General features: G+C 39.3%; 1 protein-coding gene across 2 annotated transcripts in view; it reads right to left on the minus strand.

The window, feature by feature from the left end:
- The window catches only part of FOCAD (focadhesin), a 275,278-nt gene that overhangs the window by 6,237 nt on the left and 245,113 nt on the right, over positions 1-23,928 (minus strand). The window contains exons 36-41 of one of the 2 annotated variants that reach the window (XM_019750360.2): positions 12,242-12,370; positions 10,017-10,132; positions 7,257-7,517; positions 6,518-6,607; positions 2,522-2,699; positions 835-932 (exon numbers count right to left, since the gene is read on the minus strand). In XM_019750360.2, the coding sequence (XP_019605919.2) occupies positions 835-932; positions 2,522-2,699; positions 6,518-6,607; positions 7,257-7,517; positions 10,017-10,132; positions 12,242-12,370 (872 nt within the window). Of the gene's footprint in view, positions 1-834; positions 933-2,521; positions 2,700-6,517; positions 6,608-7,256; positions 7,518-10,016; positions 10,133-12,241; positions 12,371-23,928 lie in introns of those variants that run through there. The other variant, XR_012495704.1, reaches the window with a different exon arrangement.

Consider the following 23,928-nt stretch of genomic DNA (forward strand, 5'->3'; position numbering starts at 1 on the left):
AAACAGAGAAGGCTAATAAAAAACTTAGGAGATCAGAAGAAAAAGAGGACAGATATGCTAGTTTAAAAAAAAGTTTAAAAAATATTCCCCAATCTCTTAAAATTCCTAACCTCACTAACTAAAATTTCACACACACACACAAATCTTCAGAAAAGCAGGGCAGAATTTCAAACAACATCCCAGGTCGCACACATTTTTACTTGACAAAGGAAACACGTGAAACATTCCTACACAAAAAAAGTCTACCCCTGAAAAATGCACAATGGGCCCTAAGTCAAGAATATGAGGAGAGTGGGAAAGTGCTATCATCATTTATTAATCTTTTTCTTTTTTAATTCACCCAATACCGGTGGTTGTTAACCTTTTTTGGGTCATAGGTGATTTTGAAGGTGTGCTGAAAACTCCTCTCTAATATGTGCACACATGCTCATAAGTATTGGCGCACACACAGATTACTCGCATACACTCCAGGAAATCTCTTCAAACCAAGCGTGTGAAGCCATACTCTGGGCCGGTGGGGAGGCCAGGACCCTGAACCCCACCTCCTTTGTGGGATCAAGCCCAAGTGTACAGGACCCTGGGTTCCCTCTCCAGTGTCCTTTGTGTGCTGCTTGTCAAGTAACGTAACCCGTTGGAAATATTTTTCAACGAGTACCCTGGGGGTCTCCAAGAGGCTGGTAAAAACATTTATTTCCTAGTGACATCAGAGTGATTTCCCAAAGTTAACAGGAAGGAAGGAAAGAAAGCTACAAGCAGCAACATTTTCCACTTTTGGGAGAACAAATATAAATTCTATATTTTAAGAAGGCTACAAATTACTGCTCTAGATTGTACCTCATCGAGAGCCACGTTCTGAACAGATGTTGACTGGTAAGCAATATTCCTGATATAACCCATCAGTTCCAAGAGCCACTCCATTCTCTTCAACACACCTGAAACAAAACGGACATTTTCTTATCAGACGATGCTTTTTCCTTTGAAATGCAAAGCAGAGCAGTAATAACCATCATAACTCAAGCCGAACACCTGGTGAGGATTTCACACAATAGTTTCAAGTCCTCTCACGATATTTCAGACTTCTGATTGCCTGTGAGGGTTCTTTGACACTATTCATATCAGATGACCACATTTTGCTCTTTATTTTTGAAAACTAATTTATTCTTCATACCTACCCACCCACTAGTGATAAAACACATTTATTGGAGTTTCTCTCTCAACATTAAATGGACGAGGAGAAATCTGGCACACCAACTAGCCAGTAATGTTGAATCTTGGATTAAGTGTTTTTATAATCCTTTGCTTAAATGTTCCCACCTCATGTCATAATCACAGAGAAAACCTATCCCAAAGACATAAAAAGAAAAATAAAAACCAGCTTTTTTATGGTAACTGGAGAATAAACATCAACATACTGTTTTTCTTTTCTTTTTAAAACATGAGGCTTCCCATTACAGTATAAATTACTTGGGAAAGTTCTCAAAATTTAGTGAATGAGAGCAAAATGAGAACTAAATTTGAAGGCCAACTAGTTAAAACCAAAGGCAGTATCAAATTTATTTCAATTTGCTTCATGTATCTTCATGCCTAATTGGGAACTGGGTTTTCTTCCTGGTAAACACACTTTTGATTTAGAGTGAAAAATCTAGTTTCTCATCACAGGTTCATTTTTCATCGGGCAGACACTCACACAGATATGAGACAACTATCTCAGTTGCCAAAGAGGAGGAATCAAAATTTCCTGTACAGTCTCAAAAAGAGTATTACAATTACGTTTGTCAGTTTTCTCTCAAAATTTTATCGAGAGAGAGGGGAAAATGGAGCACAGAAATATAAGGAACTTGCTAGGGTCAGAAGGGCTTCCCAGCCACATGTCCGCCTTAAGCCAAGTGCAATTCAGAACCCGAAACTAGACTCAAGAAATTCTAAGCATGTGACTGAAGGCATGGGAGGAGAAATGAAGCAACTCCCTTTTCAGAGGATTATTAGGGCACCAATGTCTAAAATGGTCTAAACGTTGCAATAGATGATTCATTAGCAGATCTTTAGGCCTGGAACTTCTTGAAGATGCAGTCAGGTTGTCCAGATTTTATTCTTCTCACCTCTGAGAAGTTCCTCTATAGAATAACTACTTAATTTTGTTGTTGCTGTTTTCTTTTTTTGTGTGTTTGTTAAATGACTGCCCAAAAGCCATTTTCATGACAACATCAGGCGCAGAATCAATGGGCATCCTGTCTGTCTGAGAAACGGAAGCAGGAAGAATCAACCTGATAGACGTGTTTATATCCTTGAGGGCCAAGTACAATCTAAAGATCCTTAAAAGAATTCATTTCCATCTCCACCGAGTGGATGATGTGAGCTGTAACTGCTCATGTCTGTCCATGGGGCTTCTCATTTGGGGTACCAAGGCCTCACCTGAGTCAAGAAGCACTAAACCAGTTTTGAAGTTGAGGAAACAATTACAACGTAAATGACATGGTGGGCAGATCTGCGTGCCGTGGTGTCCGCCCCAGGCTGGCCTCACCTATGTCGGCATGGCTGGCAATCCGTGCCTGGTATAAGCTGTGCAGTATCATCCAGGCCAGCACGTCCTTTTCCTGGTGCTGAGCAGCCACGCTGAGCATGTCAGTCAAGCCCATCAAGGGGAAACATCCTTGGGAGACCAAGTACAGTCTGACAAAGGCAGCCTTTTCTATGCTGCTCTGCAAAAAAGCAAATTGTTCCGTTACTATGAAATTAACTGAAGTCATTAGAGAACCTCAGGGCAAGGGCAACATAGAGAGGGTGAGTTTGGAGTTGATTATTATTCCAAACGCTAAAGCTGTTCGTTTCCTGCAGCGTGTGACCTGTCTGCCTGCATGCTCTGTTAAAATGTACAGGCAGACAGAAGGTTGTAATGTCACCTCCTGTTTTCTCATAAAAACCATAAGTGATTTCAGAGGTTAATTGGTGATGACATTTAGTAAGGATACACAAATAATAACAATGATAACTAACAAATACAGTACTTATCATGTGCCAGGCACCATTCTCAGCACTTAACATGTATTAATTTGGCAGTTTACAAAGTGTTCCACACAGACCTCTAGGCAACCCCGAGACCCTTTTAGAGGGTCTATGAGGTCAAACTCTATTCATAACAGCACCAAACGCTAGTAATATGCAATGTAGTTTTCATTGCCACTTACATTTTTTTTAAAAGCTAGTTTCCCTTGCAGTATCCTTGTAAACAATAAAAATTATTAGTTTCATTAAACCTTTGCCCTTGAGTACATATCTTTTTAATATTCTGTGTGACAAATGGGGAGTATGCATAAAAGACTTGTGCTGCGTACCCAAGTATGATGGTTGTCTCAAGGAAAAGCACTTGTAAGACTGAATTGTGGGCTGAAGCAGCCTCTCTTCTCATAGAACACCATTTACTTGACTCATTAATGCTTATTCAACTGAGTATCTGATAGATTATTTTCTTAAAATTGAAGGAATTGAGACGGTCACTTCATGGAAAATACTTGACAGTATTTGCTGCCAATAGTAAAATCTGAATTTTCAAGTGAAAAGTGGGCATTTGGAAAATTTGTATCTGCTACTATGAGTTTGGTAGCTTCCCAATACATAAAAGACTATTCTGATGAGATTGCTGGTAATATTAACAAATATGTGTTTTGATATTATGTAATGAAATGTATCAACATTTGGAAGATTTTCAAAACTTAGTGATTCAAAATTTTCTACATGGGCAATGTATGTTGCAAAATCATCCACTGCTAAAAGACCCAGAGTACAAGATAGACTAATAGATTTTGATGTAACAAAGTATGCGAAGTTCACTGTTGTGGTTTCACACTGTAACTAACCTACAAGAAACTAGCACTGGTTGCGTTTTAGTGCAATATCAAAGAAAGATATCCACAATTATCTGAAAAGTCTATTAACATACTCTTCCTCTTTCTACCTACATATCTATAAGAGGCTGGATTTTCTTCACATACTTTTCACTCAAATAACATCACAACAGATTGAATGAAGCAGCAGCTATGAGAATCTAGCTGTCTTCTAGTAAGCCAGACATTAAAGAGATTTGCAAAAATGTGAAACAATGCCACTTTACCCACAATTTTCTTTTATTTGCTGGAAAATATTTTTTCTTATTTATGTTAAGATGCAGTGAGTTTTTTTTTTGTTTTTTTAATTGGGGAAGGTGAACAGGACTTTATTGGGGAACAGTGTGTACTTCCAGGACTTTTTTCCAAGTCAAGTTATTGTCCTTTCAATCTTAGTTGTGGAGGGTGCCGTTCAGCTTCAAATTGTTGTCTTTTCAGTCTTAGTTGTGGAGGGCGCAGCTCAGCTCCAGGGCCAGTTGCCGTTACTAGTTGCAGGGGGCGCAGCCCACCATCCCTTGCAGGAGTCGAACCAGCAACCTTGTGGTTGAGTGCACGCATTCCAAGCAATTGAGCCATCTGGGAGCTCAGCTCAAGGTGCTGTGTTCAATCTTAGTTGCAGGGGACGGAGCCCACCATCCCTTGCGGGAGTCGAAGAATCAAACTGGCAACCTTGTGGTTGAGAGCCCACTGGCCCATGTAGGAATCGAACTGGCAGCCTTTGGAGTTTGGAGCACGAAGCTCCAACATCCTGAGCCACCGGGCCGGCCCACAATGAGTTTTTTATTATTACTTTTAAGTAAATATTTTTAAAATGTCCTAGTTTTAATTTCTAATATAGGAAATATTGACAAATATGACCCATATAAATAAAAGCTCTTTGGAGACCTCAATAATTTTTAAGACACTGACATGGCCCTGAAACCAAAAAGTTTGAGGACCACTGTATTAACTATTGAATTCTCACACGAACCCTATGCAATAGATTACTATTTTCATCCCTGCTTTGCAGATAAAGAGACTGAAGCAGAGAGGTTAGGACACTTGCTTAAGGTCACACAGCCATAGGTGTCAGAATAGAAGTGGAACCCAGGGAGTCTGAGCTTTTCACCACCACCTTTTCTTATCCCTGTTCTTTCCAGAAATGAAAACACTGACCTCAGTGGACACACTAATTCTTTTTGGGAACATCAGGACACTATTTAGTATGTCCTAGTGACAGTGTTCTGAGTGGTACTTTAGGAACCCAAGTGAACAACACAACCTTTAGCTCTGGGTACCATGAAGCAAATTATATACATTACTTCTGATTGTATTATATGAATATAATAATAGGATATAATTAATTACACGAATGTAATAACTATGATAATAAATAATTACTGAGTATCACCTCGGGTCCAGTACTTTCCCAAGAATTTAATGTGGATTAAGTCATTTAACTCGTAAATAACCCGAGGAGGTAGGTGCTATCAGCTCCTTTTTGTAGATGAGAGAACTGGGGCAGAGAGAGGTTATGAAACAAAACCAAGGTTCACATTGCTAGTAAATTACAGAGCTGTATTTCAAACCCTGGCAGTGAGGCTCCTGAGAACATTTTCTTAAGCATTTCCTTATACGGCTTCTTCTTGCTTAAAATAAACTCATCTTCAAAATGCTAATATTCCAAATACTTTAACTAACAGTGATTCTAAAGCCTTATGATGCACACAATCACCTGGAAGGATTGTTAAAACACAGATTCCTGGGCCCCACCTGCAGGTTCTCATTGAGTAGGTCTGGGCTGGGACTAGACAATTTGCCTTTCTAATCAGTTCCCAGGCCATGCTGCTGCTGCGGGTCCAGGGAGCACATTTAGAAAATCACTGCTACGTGATACGGAAATTCCAGGATTCCACTGAAACCTTCCATAAAGTGGAATAAAAACGATGGCCACCAGCTATGCAAGGGCTCACAGTTCTATAGAACCTTGGTGATACCAGGCATGCAGGTTGCCACTTGAATAAGTATGTCCGTTGGGATGTACTGGCACTAGAAAAGTATTCAATCTTTATCTGCAATTCAAATTTAACAAGACATATTATATTTGCTAAATCTGGCAAACTGACTGGTGTGCTACTTTTTGCTCATTCATCACTGACTTGGAGTGAGTGTGAGGGGTACTTGTTAATTATCTTATGTCAGGGCTAGTAATGCTTGTTTTTCAATCAGACACCTTTCTTTATTCTACAGGGATAAGTATCAGGTGAAGAAAAATAAATGTGAAAACAGACCTATTTATTTATGGCTTCCATGCACCAGAAAGCTTTTTGGTTAGAATATTCCCATTCTTGTGGATTTTGTGTTGAAGACATTGTCCTGTACTTATTTTTGCCCAGAGGTGACACTAAAATGTTTGACAAAGTGGGATTAATTAGGTCAAAGTGTTACTGTTCCATGTATCCATCCATACAACATTTGTTAAGAACAAACCATTGTACTAGGCTGGACACAAGACCCTAGGAGTGAAACAGAGATAGTGTCCTCAAATTAACCAGTAATAGAAAGAAAAACTGGCCTCAGCTAAAAGGGTACTGTAACCACCTCGTCAATTGTAATTCCTACCTTAATAATGAAAAAATATATAGATACGTTATTACCTCAGTGATCTGGGCGACCCGATTGGCTTCATCATACGTCATTTCCGAGAGGCATTTTGCTACACTGATATACAACTCCAGATCATTTCTCTGGTAAAGAAAAAACCCAAGCATGTCAATATACAATATATTCTTAATGTTCTGGCAAATTATTGGATTTGTTTATCTCTATGAACGGCAACTGGTGAGATTTTAATTTTAACCAAACCAAAACATGCGGCCAATTTTTATCATTTAAACACCACCTATCCTTTTATTTTGTATATTTGTTTGGCTGTACTTTTTTTCCTCCTATTCAGAATCTATCATCACTCCAAACGGATTTTTAACTTCTTTGTGAAACTGCAATTCAGAGGTCTGTTGGGTGAGGGGAAAGACTAGTGTTAAGTCACTTGCTGTGAACATTATACTGGACAACATGCCCAGTGATTCTCCTGGTGCAAAGTGTGAGGGTTTCCGAGCTTGCTCACCTTCTACAGGCATTTGGTAAAAGGCCCAAGAGCAAACTTCCTGGTGCAGCACTGGTTAACCTGCTTCTGAGCTTGCTCAAGACTTCGGTTCTAAATATTCAACCTCAATTTAGATCTTGGAAGCAAACACATTCTTCGTGAAGAATGTGATTATTTCTTGCTAGCCTCCCCACCAGATTCTTAAAACATACACCTCTCTGCTTTGCCAAAAAGGCTTTAGAAAATCCCAAACATAAATTGTCAGGAATGTAAATATTTTTGTTCCTCACCCGAATCTTATTTGGCAGAAGGTCAAAAATTTTCCCAGTAGCTCCGCAGAGCAGACTCCAGAGGTGGTAGGCAGGGCTGGGCAGCTTCATGGCCTGGCTCAGACCCTGCAAGGAACTCAGGCATAACTCAGGATCGGAAACGGGGGGAGCTGCTTTGAAAACTGCTACCATTAAGTTTTCAACAAAACCCAGGATCTGTTCGTCAGAGACGTGTTTGATCCACAGAGGCACAGAGACCAGGAGGCACTTCTTGGTACTCATCTGGAAGCAAAAGAGAAGAGGTCAGATGTAAACAGGCAAGTCTGGTTTGCAATGCTCAAAACTGCTAGGTCATCACTGTGTTGGAGTGTAGACTGAGACTGAGAGATAAAGGGTTCAGGTTACCTTTCCCCTCAGTTCCCCACAGCTTCGTGGTCCAGTGGGCCACGGGTGCCTGTCATTTTGGCTGCAGCAGTAACTTTTGATCCAGGGTGACTCATGTGTATATATGGGACCTGTCAATCCATCTGTGAGCCAGTCAGCTTAAACCTTGATTCTTTTCAGCGAGGGGAATAAAATGCTACTTCTAAAAGTACACGACAGTTGCTATTCAGTCTTAAAAAGTCACATTCTCTGGAAAGAAAAACTGAAGATGAAAGGCTCATCTGCTGGAAATCAACTCAACAGAATATCTGATATTATTAATTTCTTCTTCTGAGGAAGCACAGGGAGATCATAAGGGGAACTGGCATGCTGAGACCATTTCTGACCAAAGAAAACCCCGCTGAGCATGTGAAACTGACCATGGCATCTTAGAGTTGATGAGAGCTAGGCAGGAGCACAGCTGGTAACAGCTCTGGGTCACAGGCTTTAAGACAGCAGGCTTCAAAAATTGTTAGACATATAGCGTGATACTAAAGGAGCAGAAAGTCTAAAAGAAGTAGTATAAAAAAGTAAAATCTGACAAAAATCAGCAAATTTCAAAAAAGATCAATGTTGTTGCATGAGTTATCTGAAGAGCTTACTTTAAAGAATAGGACATTTCAGATCATTTTTTAAAGGAGAAGGTATATAATTCAGAAAATGAATTCACAAAATTTATTAATTAACAAAGATAATGTGAAGGGTCCTTAATCAAGGACAAATGCAAAAGGGCAGCACAGATCTGAAAGAAAAGTAGAAGGATAACTAAACCTAGAAAATTTTCTGAGGTCAACACAACAGGCTGCTAGTTATACCTGACTCACAAGGAAGGAGTTCATAATGCAGTGTTTAAGACATGTGCTTTGGAGTTACCCACACTCTCTCCCATTTATTAGGTATGAGAACTTTGCTTACTCTCCATTTGCCTCAGTTTATCAACCTGTGAAATGGAAATAATAAAATCTACTGCTCAGAAGTGAAATAAGCCAGACACGAAAAATTCCACATTGTATGATCCCATTCTAAAGAATTTCTAAATGTTATATGATGCATTTAAATGTATATGGAAGTTCTTTTAAAAAGACAAAATTATGGAGACAAAGAGCAGATCAGTGGTAGCCTGGGTCTGAGACTGGGAGAGGGAATCAACCACAAGTAGGCATAATGGAACTTTTTGGGGTGATGAAAATATTCTTGGTAATGGATGAAAATGTATAAATGTGCTAAAACTCCAATGACACTTAAAGTGGCAATATTTTATGGAATATAAATTATAACTAAATAAAGCTGTAAAAAAATAATCAGCCTGTTAGGGTTGAAGAGATTAAATCGGATCTCTGAAAGTAGTCACTGAGTGCTTACAAGTAGCAGGCACATAGCAAGTGCTCATTAAGTGGCCGCCGACAGGTGATAATAACTGACAGAAAGGATGCAGATCTCAATGACATCAACCTTCAATTAAAAAATATTAGGAGATGTAGGAAAGCTTAAAAGAAAAAAGTGCAGAGTATGGACTGAAGCCAAAAGTCTGAGGAAATAATAAGATGGTTTTGCAGTATGCTCAAAGAATTAAAGCCTCCTAGAACAGAAGAATAACAAAGCTGAGATCATTTAATGTATAATCAATTGGTAAATATCTCAGGAATCACGGAACGTGTTTTTTTTGGTCCAAGCTTGAAATGTACTCAAAATTATACATCTTTACTTATTTCACATCTTTCAATAATCTTGCCCCATTCTTCTTATTCACGCTTAGCCTATATTCTGTGAAGGGTGCTGGCCCTTCTCTCTGTAACAAAAATACCAGGTAGATTGTTTCTTCCTGAGCACTTTGCTCAAGCTGAACATGCTAGCAGAGATATCTCCTCTCTCCACCTACAGCCCCTGGTGCCTCTGACTTGATGCCTAACCAGATCGTACCAAGCCTTCGAGACTCACCAAATTGCTGCCTTTTCTGTGAAAAGGAGGGATCATTTACCTAGTATGTGTGGATTTGCCTTTCTCTTTATACCTACTGAAAAGTTAGGTATATTATATAAAACAAATAAACCTAGCTTCAAATAACTCTACAACTTTCTAGCCGTGTGATCTTGAGAAAGGAACTTTAAAATCTCTGATCATTTTCCCTTTTCTGTAATAAACGGTATCTGAAAGCATGAATGGTGATGGCTATGGCAGAGTTCTGAATCACACAATTTTCCACTCTGGTGGCCAGCTACTACTGTCAAACTCTTGACTTTTGTAAAATCCCACTTGTCCACTCTTGACTTTGAGAACACCCCCCCAAATGAATGTTAATTCCCTCCCCCCCCAAATAAAAGTATCCTCCTCTTGCCCAACACCTTAGCTGCTACATACACTCAGCCCATGGATCAGTGGTGGCGTCACCCACAATCCCAACAGTGCAGCTGCATTCTGGGATGACTGTGCCTGGGTCACCAAGATTTCAAGGCACAGCTGTTGTATCTCGTCACCTGAAACAGAAGAAAAGAGTATCTAATGCAGCTGCTTCTTTCACTCATTTTCAGCTTTCAGTGTCTCAAATTAAAGCATCTGCTTATGTGACTTCTACAGGTAATAGAACTTTAGTAAACCCAAAGGTATTTCAAGAGGTCTTTCAGTTACAAGGCCAAAGAATGTATCCACTGGCATCAGTGTCCTAGGTCTTAGAATTGGCAAGGGCCTTGACCTAGCGAGGGAAATTTCTCTTATGAAATCCAGAGAAACCTAAACACTCAAATACTATCATAATTTTAAAATAATTTTAGCTAAAAATGTCTTTCTTTCTGTTTTTCCCCTCCTCTTAACCTTGTATTCAGCACATAGAGAAATCTGTCTAGGTCTGGAAGGACTCAAAGATGTGGGCACATTCTCTAGTGATCGAGTATATTTAACAGTCTGATCCCCATAAGCAGACATATCTTCCCAACCAGATCTTTCTTCTGTCTTCTAAGGAGTTTTGCCAAAACAAAAACATTTTCAATACAGCACGCAAAGGGGGGCAGGGGTATGGGGGGCAGGAGGACATATTTTCAAATGAATCTCTGAAAACACGGTATAGTAACACTGTATCTTATACAGGGATAAGGTTAAAATGAAAGCATTTAAGTGAAAAATTGTGTAGAGTCAAAATTACCTTTGATTATCCCTTAAACTGCACATAAATTATACTATATAAATCTTTCTGTATAGCATATGTAAATAAGCACCCTACTGTAAAAATAGAGCACGCATGGCAAATACACAAACACCACAATTATAGCATTGTTAAAATTATTCTCCCTCCCTCTCTTATTTTTGGAGGTGGAGGCACGTACATGAAATTAAATTTGCTAATTCCATAAAAGAGGGGGCTGTGGGGGAATTAGTGTGTGAAGGCATGCATTCCCTCTGCCTCGCACCACCTCGTATCTGTGGTAGACAGAATAATGGTCCCCAAAGACGTCCACATCCTAATCTCTGGAATCTGTGAACATATTACCTTGCACAGCAAAGGCACTTTGCAGATGTGGCTAAGGCAAAGGACCTTAAAATGGGGAGATTATCCTGGATTCATTAATCACAGGAATCCTTCAACGTGGATAACCTTTCCCAGTGGCAGAGAACCAGAAAAATGAGTCCTCAGCCGTCTGTCGTTTCCTTTGAAGATGGAGAAAGGAGGCCACAAATCAAGGACTGTGGGCAGCCTCTAGAAGCTGCAAAAGGGAAGAAAATGGATTCTCCCTTTCTTAGTCTCTTTGGGCTGCTATAATAAAATACCACAGGCTGGGTGGCTTATAAACAACAGAAACTTATTTCTCACAGTTCTGGAGGATGGAAGTCCAAGAGCAGGGTGCCAGCCGGGTCAGGTCCTGGTGAGAGCCCTTTTCTGGGATGTAGCCTGCCAACTTCTCCCCGTGTCCTCACATGGCAGAAGGGACAAGGAAGTTCTGTGGGACCTCTTTTCTAAGGGAACTACATAGGCTCCACCCTCATGACCAATCACCTCCCAAAGGCCCCACCTCCTAATGCCATCACACAGAAGGTTCCACATATAATCGTGGGGGGACACAAACATTCAGACCATGGCACTCCCTTAAAGCATCTAGGAAATAACACTGCTCTGCTGGTACGTTGATGTCAGCGCAGTGAAGACTATGTTGGACTTGTGACCTCCAGAATTATAAGAAAATAAACTGCTGCTTCAAGCCACTGTGTCTGTGGTAATTTGTTACAGTAGCAATAGAAAACGGTTACAACACCCCTTTGGCTACTTTCTTGAAACACAGGGCTCTGGAAATGCAGTTTGATAACCATCAGACCTGGCTTTCTGGGGCCTGCCACAGATGCTGAGCAACATGCAAATCAGTCAAATATCGTCTTGATGAGTGCCACCTGGTCTGTGTCTTCAGCCCTCCTCCTTCTTACCCTCGGCTATTTGTAAAGGACCAGTGGAAGTAACCCAGCAGTCCCATCCAAGAAGTCAAACATCAAAATCCCAAAAGTCTATCCAATCACTACCAATTGTGACACACACTCTATTTTTCTACCCAGGTCACCCGCTAAAAGCAGAGTCTGAAGACCTAAAGACTCTTGATATTCACCAAAGTTTAGCCTCATAAGTGGAGAGAGAAGTGCAGCCCAGTTCACAGGAGGGTACTGGTAGCTTTTGCCAACAGTTGCTATGGGTTTCATCACGACCTTGAGAAGGGAAGGAGGCACAGACTCAGGACCTGCAACAGAAAGGAAAAAAATAATAAAACATCTTGATACCATCATGAAAATGGAAAAGGCCAACTTTCCCTTCTGGTTCTTCCAGTTTCAAAGGATTTGGTATCACATCTTCCACTCTTGTCCATCCTTCAATCCTGTGCTCTTAAACCTCAAGCCAATTTCCTACGAAACCCTGTTCTCTCTATTTTTCTCTCTCTTGCTTGTCTCCAGTCTTCCCCTCTTATCTGGACAGGAATACTCCACATAGCTACTTAGCTATCTTCCATACGTTTCCTCATTTCTTTTCACCCTGCTTTCTAAAAAGAATAACTTTCTCTACATTATTATTGCCTCACCGCTCGCTGACTCTTCAATCCACTTCCACAAGAGTGACAGTTACTGCCTACTTGGGTCCATTCTCTCCTAAGGATTATGGATTACCTTCAGTCCTCATAGCCCAAAATGGGCATGTTCTGTACCATGTGACTCACCATTCTATTCCTCAGCCTGTGCCATGGCTGGCTGATAGCCCCAGAGGTGATCATGTAAGGTAACAGCTAATCCATAGGTTAACCAGCTATCTGTGACACAGTATACCATAACTTTAATATTCTATTCTTTTTATTCAGGTGGGATGGGTAATTTGAAACAGAACATAATGAGAAGTGGAGCAGTTCTGAGTGCAGCCATTAAAGTACCATTAAGTCAAGGCTGGAGTAGCCATTAAGGGTCATGTAAAGGTAAAGTTACAAGGAGGTCAGAAATGACGGATATAAAAGTAGAAGACCAAGAAGGAGAGCAAAAGTAGCAGGAGTGACTTAAGCAGCAGAAAGGAAATCAGCATCAGAGAAAGAGAAGCAGAATCAATAAAAGAAAAAGCATTAGCAGGAAAAGGAAAAGCAAGGTAGGAATCAGTAGAAAAGGCTGCAGAATCTGCAGACACTGAAAAAGGGAAAAGCAGAAGCAGGGACAGAGTCAGCAAAAGGAAAATCAGCCACAGAAAGAACAAGCACAGCAAAAGGAGAAGCAGGGGCTGAAAAACCCACAGAATCAGCAGCTACTGAAGAAAGGGAAAGCACAAGTGGGTAGAGTCGGCAAAAGGAAACCAGCTGCAGAAAGAAGCAGAGGCTGAAAAACCCACAGAATCAGCAGCTACTGAAGAAAAGGAAAGCAGAAGTGGGGAGAGTCAGCAAAAGGAAACCAGCTGCAGAAAGGAGAAGCACCAGAAAAAGGAGAAGCAGAGGTTGAAAAACCCACAGAATCAGCAGCTACTGAAGAACGGGAAAGCAGAAGTGGGGAGAGTTGGCAAAAGGAAACCAGCTGCAGAAAGGAGAAATCCAGGAAAAGGAGAAACAGAGGCTAAAAACCCCACAGACTCAGCAGCTACTGAAGAACGGGAAAGCAGAAGTGGGGAGAGTCGGCAAAAGGAAACCAGCTGCAGAAAGGAGAAGCAGAGGCTGAGAAAGCTCAAAGAAGCAGCAGCTACTGAAGAAAGGGAAAGCAGAAGTGGGGAGAGTCAGCAAAAGGAAACCAGCTGCAGAAAGGAGAAGCACCAGAAAAGGAGAAGCAGAGGTTGAAAAACCCACAGAATCAGCAGCTACTGAAGAAAAGGAAAGCAGAAGTGGGGAGAGTTGGCAAAAGGAAACCAGCTGCAGAAAGGAGAAATCCAGGAAAAGGAGAAACAGAGGCTAAAAAACCCACAGACTCAGCAGCTACTGAAGAACGGGAAAGCAGAAGTGGGGAGAGTCGGCAAAAGGAAACCAGCTGCAGAAAGGAGAAGCAGAGGCTGAGAAAGCCCAAAGAAGCAGCAGCTACTGAAGAAAGGGAAAGCAGAAGTGGGGAGAGTCAGCAAAAGGAAACCAGCTGCAGAAAGGAGAAGCACCAGAAAAGGAGAAGCAGAGGTTGAAAAACCCACAGAATCAGCAGCTACTGAAGAAAAGGAAAGCAGAAGTGGGGAGAGTTGGCAAAAGGAAACCAGCTGCAGAAAGGAGAAATCCAGGAAAAGGAGAAACAGAGGCTAAAAAACCCACAGACTCAGCAGCTACTGAAGAACGGGAAAGCAGAAGTGGGGAGAGTCAGCAAAAGGAAAACCAGCTACAGAAAGGACAAGCACCAGAAAAGGAGAAGCAGAGGCTGAAAAAGCCAAAGCAGCAGCCAGCTACTGAAGAAAAGAAAAGCAGAAGTGGGGAGAGTCAGCAAAAGGAAACCAGCTGCAGAAAGGAGAAGTCCAGGAAAAGGAGAAACAGAGGCTAAAAAACCCACAGACTCAGCAGCTACTGAAGAAAGGGAAAGCAGAAGTGGGGAGAGTCAGCAAAAGGAAAACCAGCTACAGAAAGGACAAGCACCAGAAAAAGGAGAAGCAGAGGCTGAAAAAGCCAAAGAAGCAGCAGCTACTGAAGAAAAGGAAAGCAGAAGTGGGGAGAGTCGGGAAAAGGAAACTAGTTGCAGAAAGGAGAAGCCCAGGAAAAGGAGAAGCAGAGGCGGAAAAAGCCACAGAATCAGCAGCTACTGAAGAAAGGGAAAAAAGAAGTGGGGAGAGTCAGCAAAAGCATATCAGCTGCAGAAAGGACAAGCAGAGGCCAAAAAAGCCACAGAATCAGCAGCTACTGAAGAAAGAGACAGCAGAAGTAGGGAGAGTCGGCAAACGGGAAAACAGCTACAGAAAGGAGGAGCCCAGGAAAAAGAAGCAGAAACAGAAACAGCAGGAAAAGTAGGAGAATTAATAAAGGTTGAAAAACAGGGCCAAAGTGAAGGCAGAGTCAACAAAAGTAAAAACAATCAAAGAAAGGAGAAGTCTAGGGAAAAGGAGAAACACATAAAAACGGGCAAAGAACTTAAACATTTCTCTAAAGATGATACAAATAGCCAACCAGGGTATGAAAACATGTTCAACATCACTAATTATCAGAGAAATGCAAATGAAAATGACAATGAGATATCACCTCAGCCACTAGAATGGCTACTATAAAAAAAAAGACAGAAAATGAAAATAAATAACAAGTGTTGGCAAAGATGTGGAGAAATTGGAACCCTTTTGTACTGTTGGTGGTATTGTAAAATGGTGGAACTGCTATGGAAAACAGTATGATGGTTATTCAAAAAATTAAAAATAGAACTACTATATGATCCAGTAATCCCACTTTGGGTATATATCCAAAATAATTACAAGCAAAGTCTTGAAGAGGTATTTGTTCACCCATGTGCACAGCAGTACTATTTACAATAGCAAAGAATAGAAACAACCCAAATATTCATCGACAGGTGAATGAATAAACAAAATTGATATAGACACAAAATGAAATAGCATTTAACCTTAAAAAGAAAAGAAATCCTGTCATATGCCACATGGGTAAACCTTGAGGACACTGCACTAAGTGAAATAAGCCAGTGACAACAAGATACATTCTGTATGATTCCACTTCTATCAGGTAAAGTAATCACGTTAATAGAAACAGAAAGATGGTGATTACCAGGGGTCAGGGAAAGGGAGAAAAGGTAGGCATTGTTTAATGGGTTTAGAGTTTCAGTTTTGCAAGACGAAAAATTTCTGGAGATTGGTTTCACAACCATGTGGGTATACAACAATGTAGATATACTTAACACTACTGAAATGTCTATTAAAAAATGGCCAAGATGTTGAATTTTATGTTATATGCTTTTCGTAATTAAAAAAAAAAAAGGAGGGACTTTTGGCTTCCAGTTCTGCATGTAAGGAACTTAAAAGTCGCCACTCTGTCCTGACAACCATTAAACAGCTGAACAGACTGAAAAGTCAACTCTTCTTGGATCCCTAAGAGAGGGAAGGACACAGGGCAAACTGCTGCCCCGAGATTGGAAAAGCAGACAGACGAATACAGGTATACCTCATTTTACTGTGCTCTGCTTTATGGAACTTTACAGATAGTGTGCTTTCATCAACACCGAGGCAGGACCCTTCACTGGGAAAAAGATTACGACTTGCTGAAGGTTTCGATGATAGTTAGCATTTTTAAAGAAATAAAGTTCTTTTTAATTAGGGTATGTACTTTTTTTTTTTTTTAATAATGCTATCACACACTTCAGGGACTACAGCATAGTGTAAACATAACTTTCATATGCACTGGGAAACCAAAAAATTCATGTGACTTGCTTTCCTGCAATATTTGCTTTACTGTGATGGTCTGGAACTGAACCCACAATATCTCCAAGGTATGTCAGTACAGGGAGTCATAGCTTACCAGAGCAGAGACTGATGAGCAGAAAACACTGCAGGAACCAGTGCTGGGGAGGAAAACCTAAACTGTAATTGATGAAATGCTGAAGGCTCTGTGTGGATAACTCTTACGCGCCCACAAATTTGATAACCTAAATGAAATAGGCCAATTCTTTGAAAGATACAGTCTGTCAAAGCTCACACAAGAAGAAACAGATAATCTGTATTGTCCTATATTGATTTAAAAATTGAGTCAATAATTAATAACCCTCTAAAACAGAAAGCAGTATACCCAGATGGGTTCACTGGGAAATTCTCCCAAATATTTCAGGAAGAAATTGTACCAATTTTCCATAATCTCTTTCAGAAGACATAAGCAAAGGGAATATTTCCTAGCTCATTCTACAAGGTCAGCATTACCCTAATACCAAAAACCAGACAAAGATATAACAAGAAAACTATAAACCAGTATCTCTCAGGAACAGACACAAAAATCCTCAACATAATTAGCATACTAAATCCAATAATGTGTAAAAAGAATTACACACCATGATCAAGTGGCATTTATCCCAGGTATGCAAGGCTGGTTCAACATCTAAAAATCAATTAATGCAATCCATCACATCAGTAGGCTAAAGAAAAAAAAATCACATGAACATGTCAACAGATACAGAAAAAGCATTTAACAAAGTCCAACACCCATTCATGATTAAAAAAAGAAAAACTTTCAGTAAACTAGAAATAGAGAGGAACTTCCTCAACTTGATAAAGAACACCTACAAAATAAAACAACAGCTAACATCACACTTAATGGTAAGAAATTAGAAGCTTTCTCACTAAGATCAGGAACAAGGCAAGGATGTCTCCACTCACTACTCCTTTTCAATATTATAATGGAAGTTTTAGCTTATAAAATAGGACAAGAAAAGGAAATAAAAGGTATATTGATTGGGAAGGAAGATGCAATTAACTGAAATGAAAGGAAAATGGAGGTTATTTCTACTGACCTTACAGAAATAAAAAGGACTATAAAAGAAAACTAGGAAATATTGTATGCCAACTAGTTAGATAATTGAGATAAAATGAGCAAACTCCTAGAAGCACACAAATCACCTAAACTGACTCAAGAATAAATAGAAAGTATAAACAGACCTATAACAAATCAAGAGATTGAATCAGAAATCAAAAACCTCCCAACCAAGAAAAGCCCAAGACCAGATGGTTTCACTGGTAAATTCTACCAAACACTTAAAGAAGAATTGACACCAATCCTTCTGAATTTCTTCCAAAAAAAAAAAAAAGAGAGAGAGAGAGAAGAGGAAGGAATACTTCTTAACTCATTCTGTGAGACTAGCATTATCGTGATACCAAAGCCAGACAAAGACACCACAATAAACACAATAAAACTACAGACCAATATTGGTTATGAGTATAGATGTGAAAACTTTCAACAAAATACTAGTAAAATGAATCCAATGGCATACTAAAAGGATTATACATGATGAGCATGCAGGATTTACTCTAGGAGTGCAAGTGTCATTCAATATAAGAAAATCAATCAATGAAATATACCACATTAATAGAATGAAGGGAGAACATGATCATCTCAATTTATACAGAAAGCTTTTGATAAAATCCAATACCTTTTTATGATAAAAAAAGTACTCAGAAAATTATAAATAGAATGGAATTATCTTAACACGATAAAGGACACTTGTGAAACACCCACAGTGAACATCATACTCAATGGTGAAAGACTGAAAGCTTTCCCTCTACAATCAGGAACAAGACGAGGAAGGCCACTTTCACCACTTTGTATTGGATGTTCTCGCCAGAGCCATTAGGCAAGAAAAAAAAAAAATATCTAGATTGGACAGGAAGAAGTAAAACTATCTCATTAGCAGATGACATGAACCTATATATAGAAAACCAGAATCAGTAAAGTTGCAGGGTATAAGATCAACATACAAAAATTGTATTTCTATATCCGAGCAATGAATAATCTGAAAAGAAAATTATGAGACAATGCCACTTGCAATAGTACTCATAGACACAGACAATAGTGCAGTGTTTCCCAGAGGGTAGGAGGGGAGGAGGGTGGTACATGAGAGTAAACGGGGTCAAATATATGGTGATGGAAGGAGAACTGACTCTGGGTGGTGAGCACACAATGTGATATATAGATGATGCATTACAGAATTGTACACCTGAAACCTATGTAATTTTACTAACCATTCTCACCCCAATAAATTTTAATAAAAAAATAAATTTAATCAAGGTGAAAGACACGTACAGTGAAAAGTACAAAATATTGCTGAAAGAAATTAAAGAACATGCAAATAAATGGAAAGACATCTTGTGTTTATGGATTGGAAATATTGTTAAGATGACAATACTACCCAAAGCTATCTACAGATTCAACACAATCCCTATCAAAATTCCAACAGCCTTTTTTATTTTTCATTCCCCTCAGAAATGGAAAGGCTTATTCTCAAATTTATATAGAATTGCAAGGAGCCCCAAATAGCCAAAACAGTCTTGAAAAAGAAAAGTATGAAGGACTCACACATACCAATTTCAAAATTTACTACAGAGCTACAGTAATCAAAACAGTGTGATACAGCAAATGTAAGGACAGATATATAAACAAAAGGACTAGAATTGAGAGGCCAGAAGTAAACCCATACTTTATGGTCAATTAACCTTTGACAAAGGTGCTTAGACTATCCAATGGGGTAAAGAACCATCTGAATAAATGGTGCTGGAACAGTAAGACATATGCATAAACAAAGTTGGATCCCTACCTAATACCATTTACAAAAATTAACTTAAAATGGATCAATAACCTAAATACAATAATTAAACCATAAAACTCTTTGAAGAAAACATAGGAGTAAATCTTCATGATCTTTGATTTGGCAATGGACTTTTTAGATAGGACACCAAAAACATAAGCAGCAAAAGGAAAAATAGGTAAACTGGACTTTGTCAAAGCTAAAAACTTGTGCATGAAAGGATATTACCAAAAAAGTGAAAAGACAACCTATAGAATGCAAGAAAATATTTGCAAATTGTATAACTGATAAGGGTCCAGAATATACAAAGAAGTCTTACAACTCAACAATAGAAAGTCTAATTTTTAAAAATAATCAAAGGACTTGAATAAGTGATTCTCCAAAGACGATATACTACAAATGGCTAATAAGTATTTGAAAAGATGGTCAACATCACTGATCATTAGGAAAATGAATATCAATACCAAATAATATCACTTCACACTCAATGGGATGGCAATAATAATAATAATAATAATAATAGAAAAAATAAGTGTTGGCTTGTTCTCTACAAGGATGTGGAGAAACTGGAGCCCTCATCTGTTGCTGGTAGGAATAAAAAATGGCACAACCACTGTGGAAAAATAGTTTGGCAGCTCCTCAAAAATGACACAGAATTTATATATTATCCAGTAATTCCACCATTCCTAGATATAAACCCCAAAGAACTGAAAACAAGAGTTCAAACAAAAACTGGTACACAAATCTTCATAGCAGGACCACTCATAATAGTGAAAAAAGTAGAAACAACCTAAATGTCCATCAACTGACTATCAACCGACGAATGGATAAATAAAATGGAATACAATGGAATATTATTTGGCCAGAAAAAGGAATGAAATACTGATACATGCTACAATATGGATGAACCTTGAAAATATTATGCTAAGTGAAAGAAGGTATTCACAAAAGGCCATACAGTGTATGATTCCACTTAAATTAAATATATAGAACAGGCGAATCCGTAGAAATAGAAAGCAGATTATTAGTTGCTAGGGGCAGAGAGAAATAGGGGATGGGGAGCAAATGCTCATCAATGGGTGCAAGGATTTCTTTCTTTTGGGGTGATGAAAATGTTATGAAACTAAATAGTGATGGTTGCGCCACACTGTGAATGTAGTAAATGTAGTAAATGCCACTGAATTGTACACTTTAAAGTGGATAAAATGGTCAACTTTACATTATGTGTATTTTACTACATACAAACAAAGAAGCACAAGAGGCTTAGAAAGGGATGAAGCAGTCACTGGAGAGAGAAGCAGAATCCATGACAGAAACTGGTTCTACACAGGCCCTGAAAGATAGAGGGAAAGACAGAGAACATCTTGGTTGCGTGGTATCTTTGCTCCTGGTACTCTTGAGGGCTGGGGGTAGAGTTTCTGCCCTTAGCTTTCTGGGAAAGCTAGGAATCCTTGCAATAAAAATCTTTACTTTTGAGTCAGTTGAAGTGAGTTACTGTTTTCTGTAATAAAAAGCACCCGAACATAATTGCTATCTAGTTATTGTCTCCACTATTCCACTTGAACTGCACTTGCTAAGATTTCTAATTGCTACCTAAATGCCAAATTCAAGGACATATTTTTTCAATCTTTCTTTCCAGACTTTTCCATCTAAAACTGGCCTCACTCTTGAAATAAATACTTCCCTAAACTTCCTTATTGTTCCTCAGCTGAGTCTTGCTGCCTGAGCTCATTCACTCCCACAGTTTCAGGTACTACTTGAATATGCTGATAACTAGTAAATCCATACTTCTAACCCAGGCCTTTCTCTGACGTTTTAGACTCATATTTCCAACTGGAGCATGTTTTCTTAGGCTAGCCACCAATGACGCTACCTCCTTACCTTTGCCCCAGCCAACTTGGGAAGGTAAAACTAGCTGTGTGCCTTCCAGTGACGTTTCTCTCCCCCGCAACACTTTGCTTTTTGAAAATGTTAAAAGCTCAACACACTTGCCATTTGTCTATGCTGTGCTATCAGTAACTGAAGCTAGTCTATCTTGAGATGTACTACTACGAGTGCAGAAAATATTATCAGGGAGTCAACGACTGCTAGTACAAGGAGAAGAATTGCTGAGAAAAAAAGTAAATATCTTCATAAACACATTTCATTCATTCATTCAACCATCAATTGAGTAGCTGTTAGGTACCAGGCACTGTTCTAAACAGTGGCGTCGGTGTTGAACAAGACAGAATAGGTCTCCTTCCATCATCATATATTTGATCCCCCTTACCCTCATCTTCCACCCTCCTCCCCCCTTACGCACTGGTAACCACTAAACTATTGTCTGTGTCTATGAGTTTTTGTTTCTCATTTGTTTGTCTTGTTCTTTTGTTGTTTTTGGTTTATATACCACATATCAGTGAAATCATATGGTTCTCTGCTTTTTCTGTCTGACTTACTTCGCTTAGCATCATACTCTCAAAATCCATCCATGACTCTGGGTGGTGAAAACACAATGTGATATATAGATGATGTATTACATACAGAATTGTACACCTGAAACCTATGTAACTTTACTAACAATTGTCACCCCAATAAAAACTTTAATTAAAAAAAAAGAACTTTCCACCTAAAAAAAAAAAAGACAGAATAGGTCAGTCACTACGCTCATGGAGCTGATATTCTAGTGAGAGGACAGACAAGGTCAAATCAGGTGTGAGAAAACAAAAACACAGTGACAGGAATTCACTGGTTGGCTATTCACATAACTACACTGATTACACACATGTGGCAACTGTCCCTATACAATGTTGGCTGCACATTGGAGTCTGATTTCATAAACAAAACAAACCAAAATTAAGCTGTGTTTTGGAGGTCCTTTTGGTTCACGATTCATAAAAATGGCCTGATGAACTAGCAGACAGTATAGTATGGTAAATATCTGTGCATAGAATTACTATTCTCTCCTGTTAAGGACATGAATCCAATCCTACATTGGAAGTCATTAATTAAAAAACAGATTTCTATTATTTTTTTTAGATCAAGTGTTTTCAAAATTACATAAAATTTTATTCCAGGTCCTTCTGCAGAATTCACTATAGAAATTTTGCAGTTTCCAGAGGATCTAGGGAATAAGGAAAGACATTCAACTTACCCTCTAATACCAGGATCCAGTGTGAAATATGACCATTTTCCAAATGTTTTATTGCTTAGACAACGAGCTCTCCCTTGACAGGACAACAGAACTTTCACCAATAACTGCATTTTATTGTACACTATTGATGTGGCTTCTATGCTCTTTAGAATTGATCTGATATATAACCAAGAGTCAGAAACAAGAAGAACTTGTGAAATGGAGCATAGGGTTGAAAATCAAGAAAGTGCTAAGACACAATAAATCTTCCACCTTTAAAGGGCAGAGAATCAGTACTGAATAACATAACCAGAATCACAGAAAATTTTCCACTCTACTTGTGGGGAACTAATTCTGACACTAACTGGAATGAAGTAAATGCTTGGCAGTTCCATGAATTTGGGGGTATGTATGGGAAGAGAGGGAGTCCCAAAGCCTGCGGAGAATGGCATCACAGGGTTCCTTCCCCAGAGATCTGAACACAAGAACCCAAATCTCAGCCACAGGGATGGTCAGCTCCCTCATCACAGTGCTTTGTCTTTCAAACAAGTACCTTAGATAAAAAGGAAATACTGACATGCTTTATAGACAATGGGTATGGAACTGAGAAGACTTAACAGCACTTGTTAAAAGGATCCAGATGTTTTAAAATCTAGATACAACGTTGCATTAAAGCTCTCATCCAGCTGACAGCCTCAAAGAACCCTGATGTAAATGGCATATCCGAACATAATGCATTACAACAGGACCCATTATCACACATACTTTGGCTACACAGAGGGTCAGCTCTCAGTGCCACAAGGCACACGTCTAAGCCCTATGGTGACAGTCTGCTCACAAGCAGGCTGCCAGCCAGTGATATGTATATTCCCATCACCAGCAGTCGCTTGTGTAATGTGTGGCATGTCTTCACTCTCCATCTTCAACGTTGTTTAGAAGCGACTTAGCTCAGAATTATCCATTCATACACACACACACACACACACACACACACACACACACACACACATATATGTACATGCTTAAGGCTGTAGATCAACAAATGTTTGAAAACCATTACATGCCAAGTACTCTGCTCTAAGCATTTAGGATAAAACACAGATGTTCTTCCTGCTCTTGAGGAAATTATAGTCTAATGGGAAAGACAGATATTAAAGAACCATAAATAATTAAGCAAATAATCACACACAAGTACTATGAAAAACATATAGGAGAGTATCATATAAGAAAGCTAAACTAATCTGGGACCATTGGGGAATCCTCTCTCTTCAGCCACTGAGGAGAGAATGTTATAACCAAGATGGAAACGATGGGTAAGAATTTTCCAAAGTCCTCAGAAAAACACAGGTAGAGATAATTACAGCATGGCATATTTGTGGGGACTAGGAGATACTTAGCCCCTTGACAGAAACTGCTCTACGATTATGACAGTCATTGAAAACAGTTGATGACTCTGTCAGTCAGATACTAAGAGTTGGT

This window comes from Rhinolophus sinicus, linkage group LG04 (genome assembly GCF_036562045.2).
Source record: "Rhinolophus sinicus isolate RSC01 linkage group LG04, ASM3656204v1, whole genome shotgun sequence".
NCBI classification, from domain to species: domain Eukaryota; kingdom Metazoa; phylum Chordata; class Mammalia; order Chiroptera; family Rhinolophidae; genus Rhinolophus; species Rhinolophus sinicus.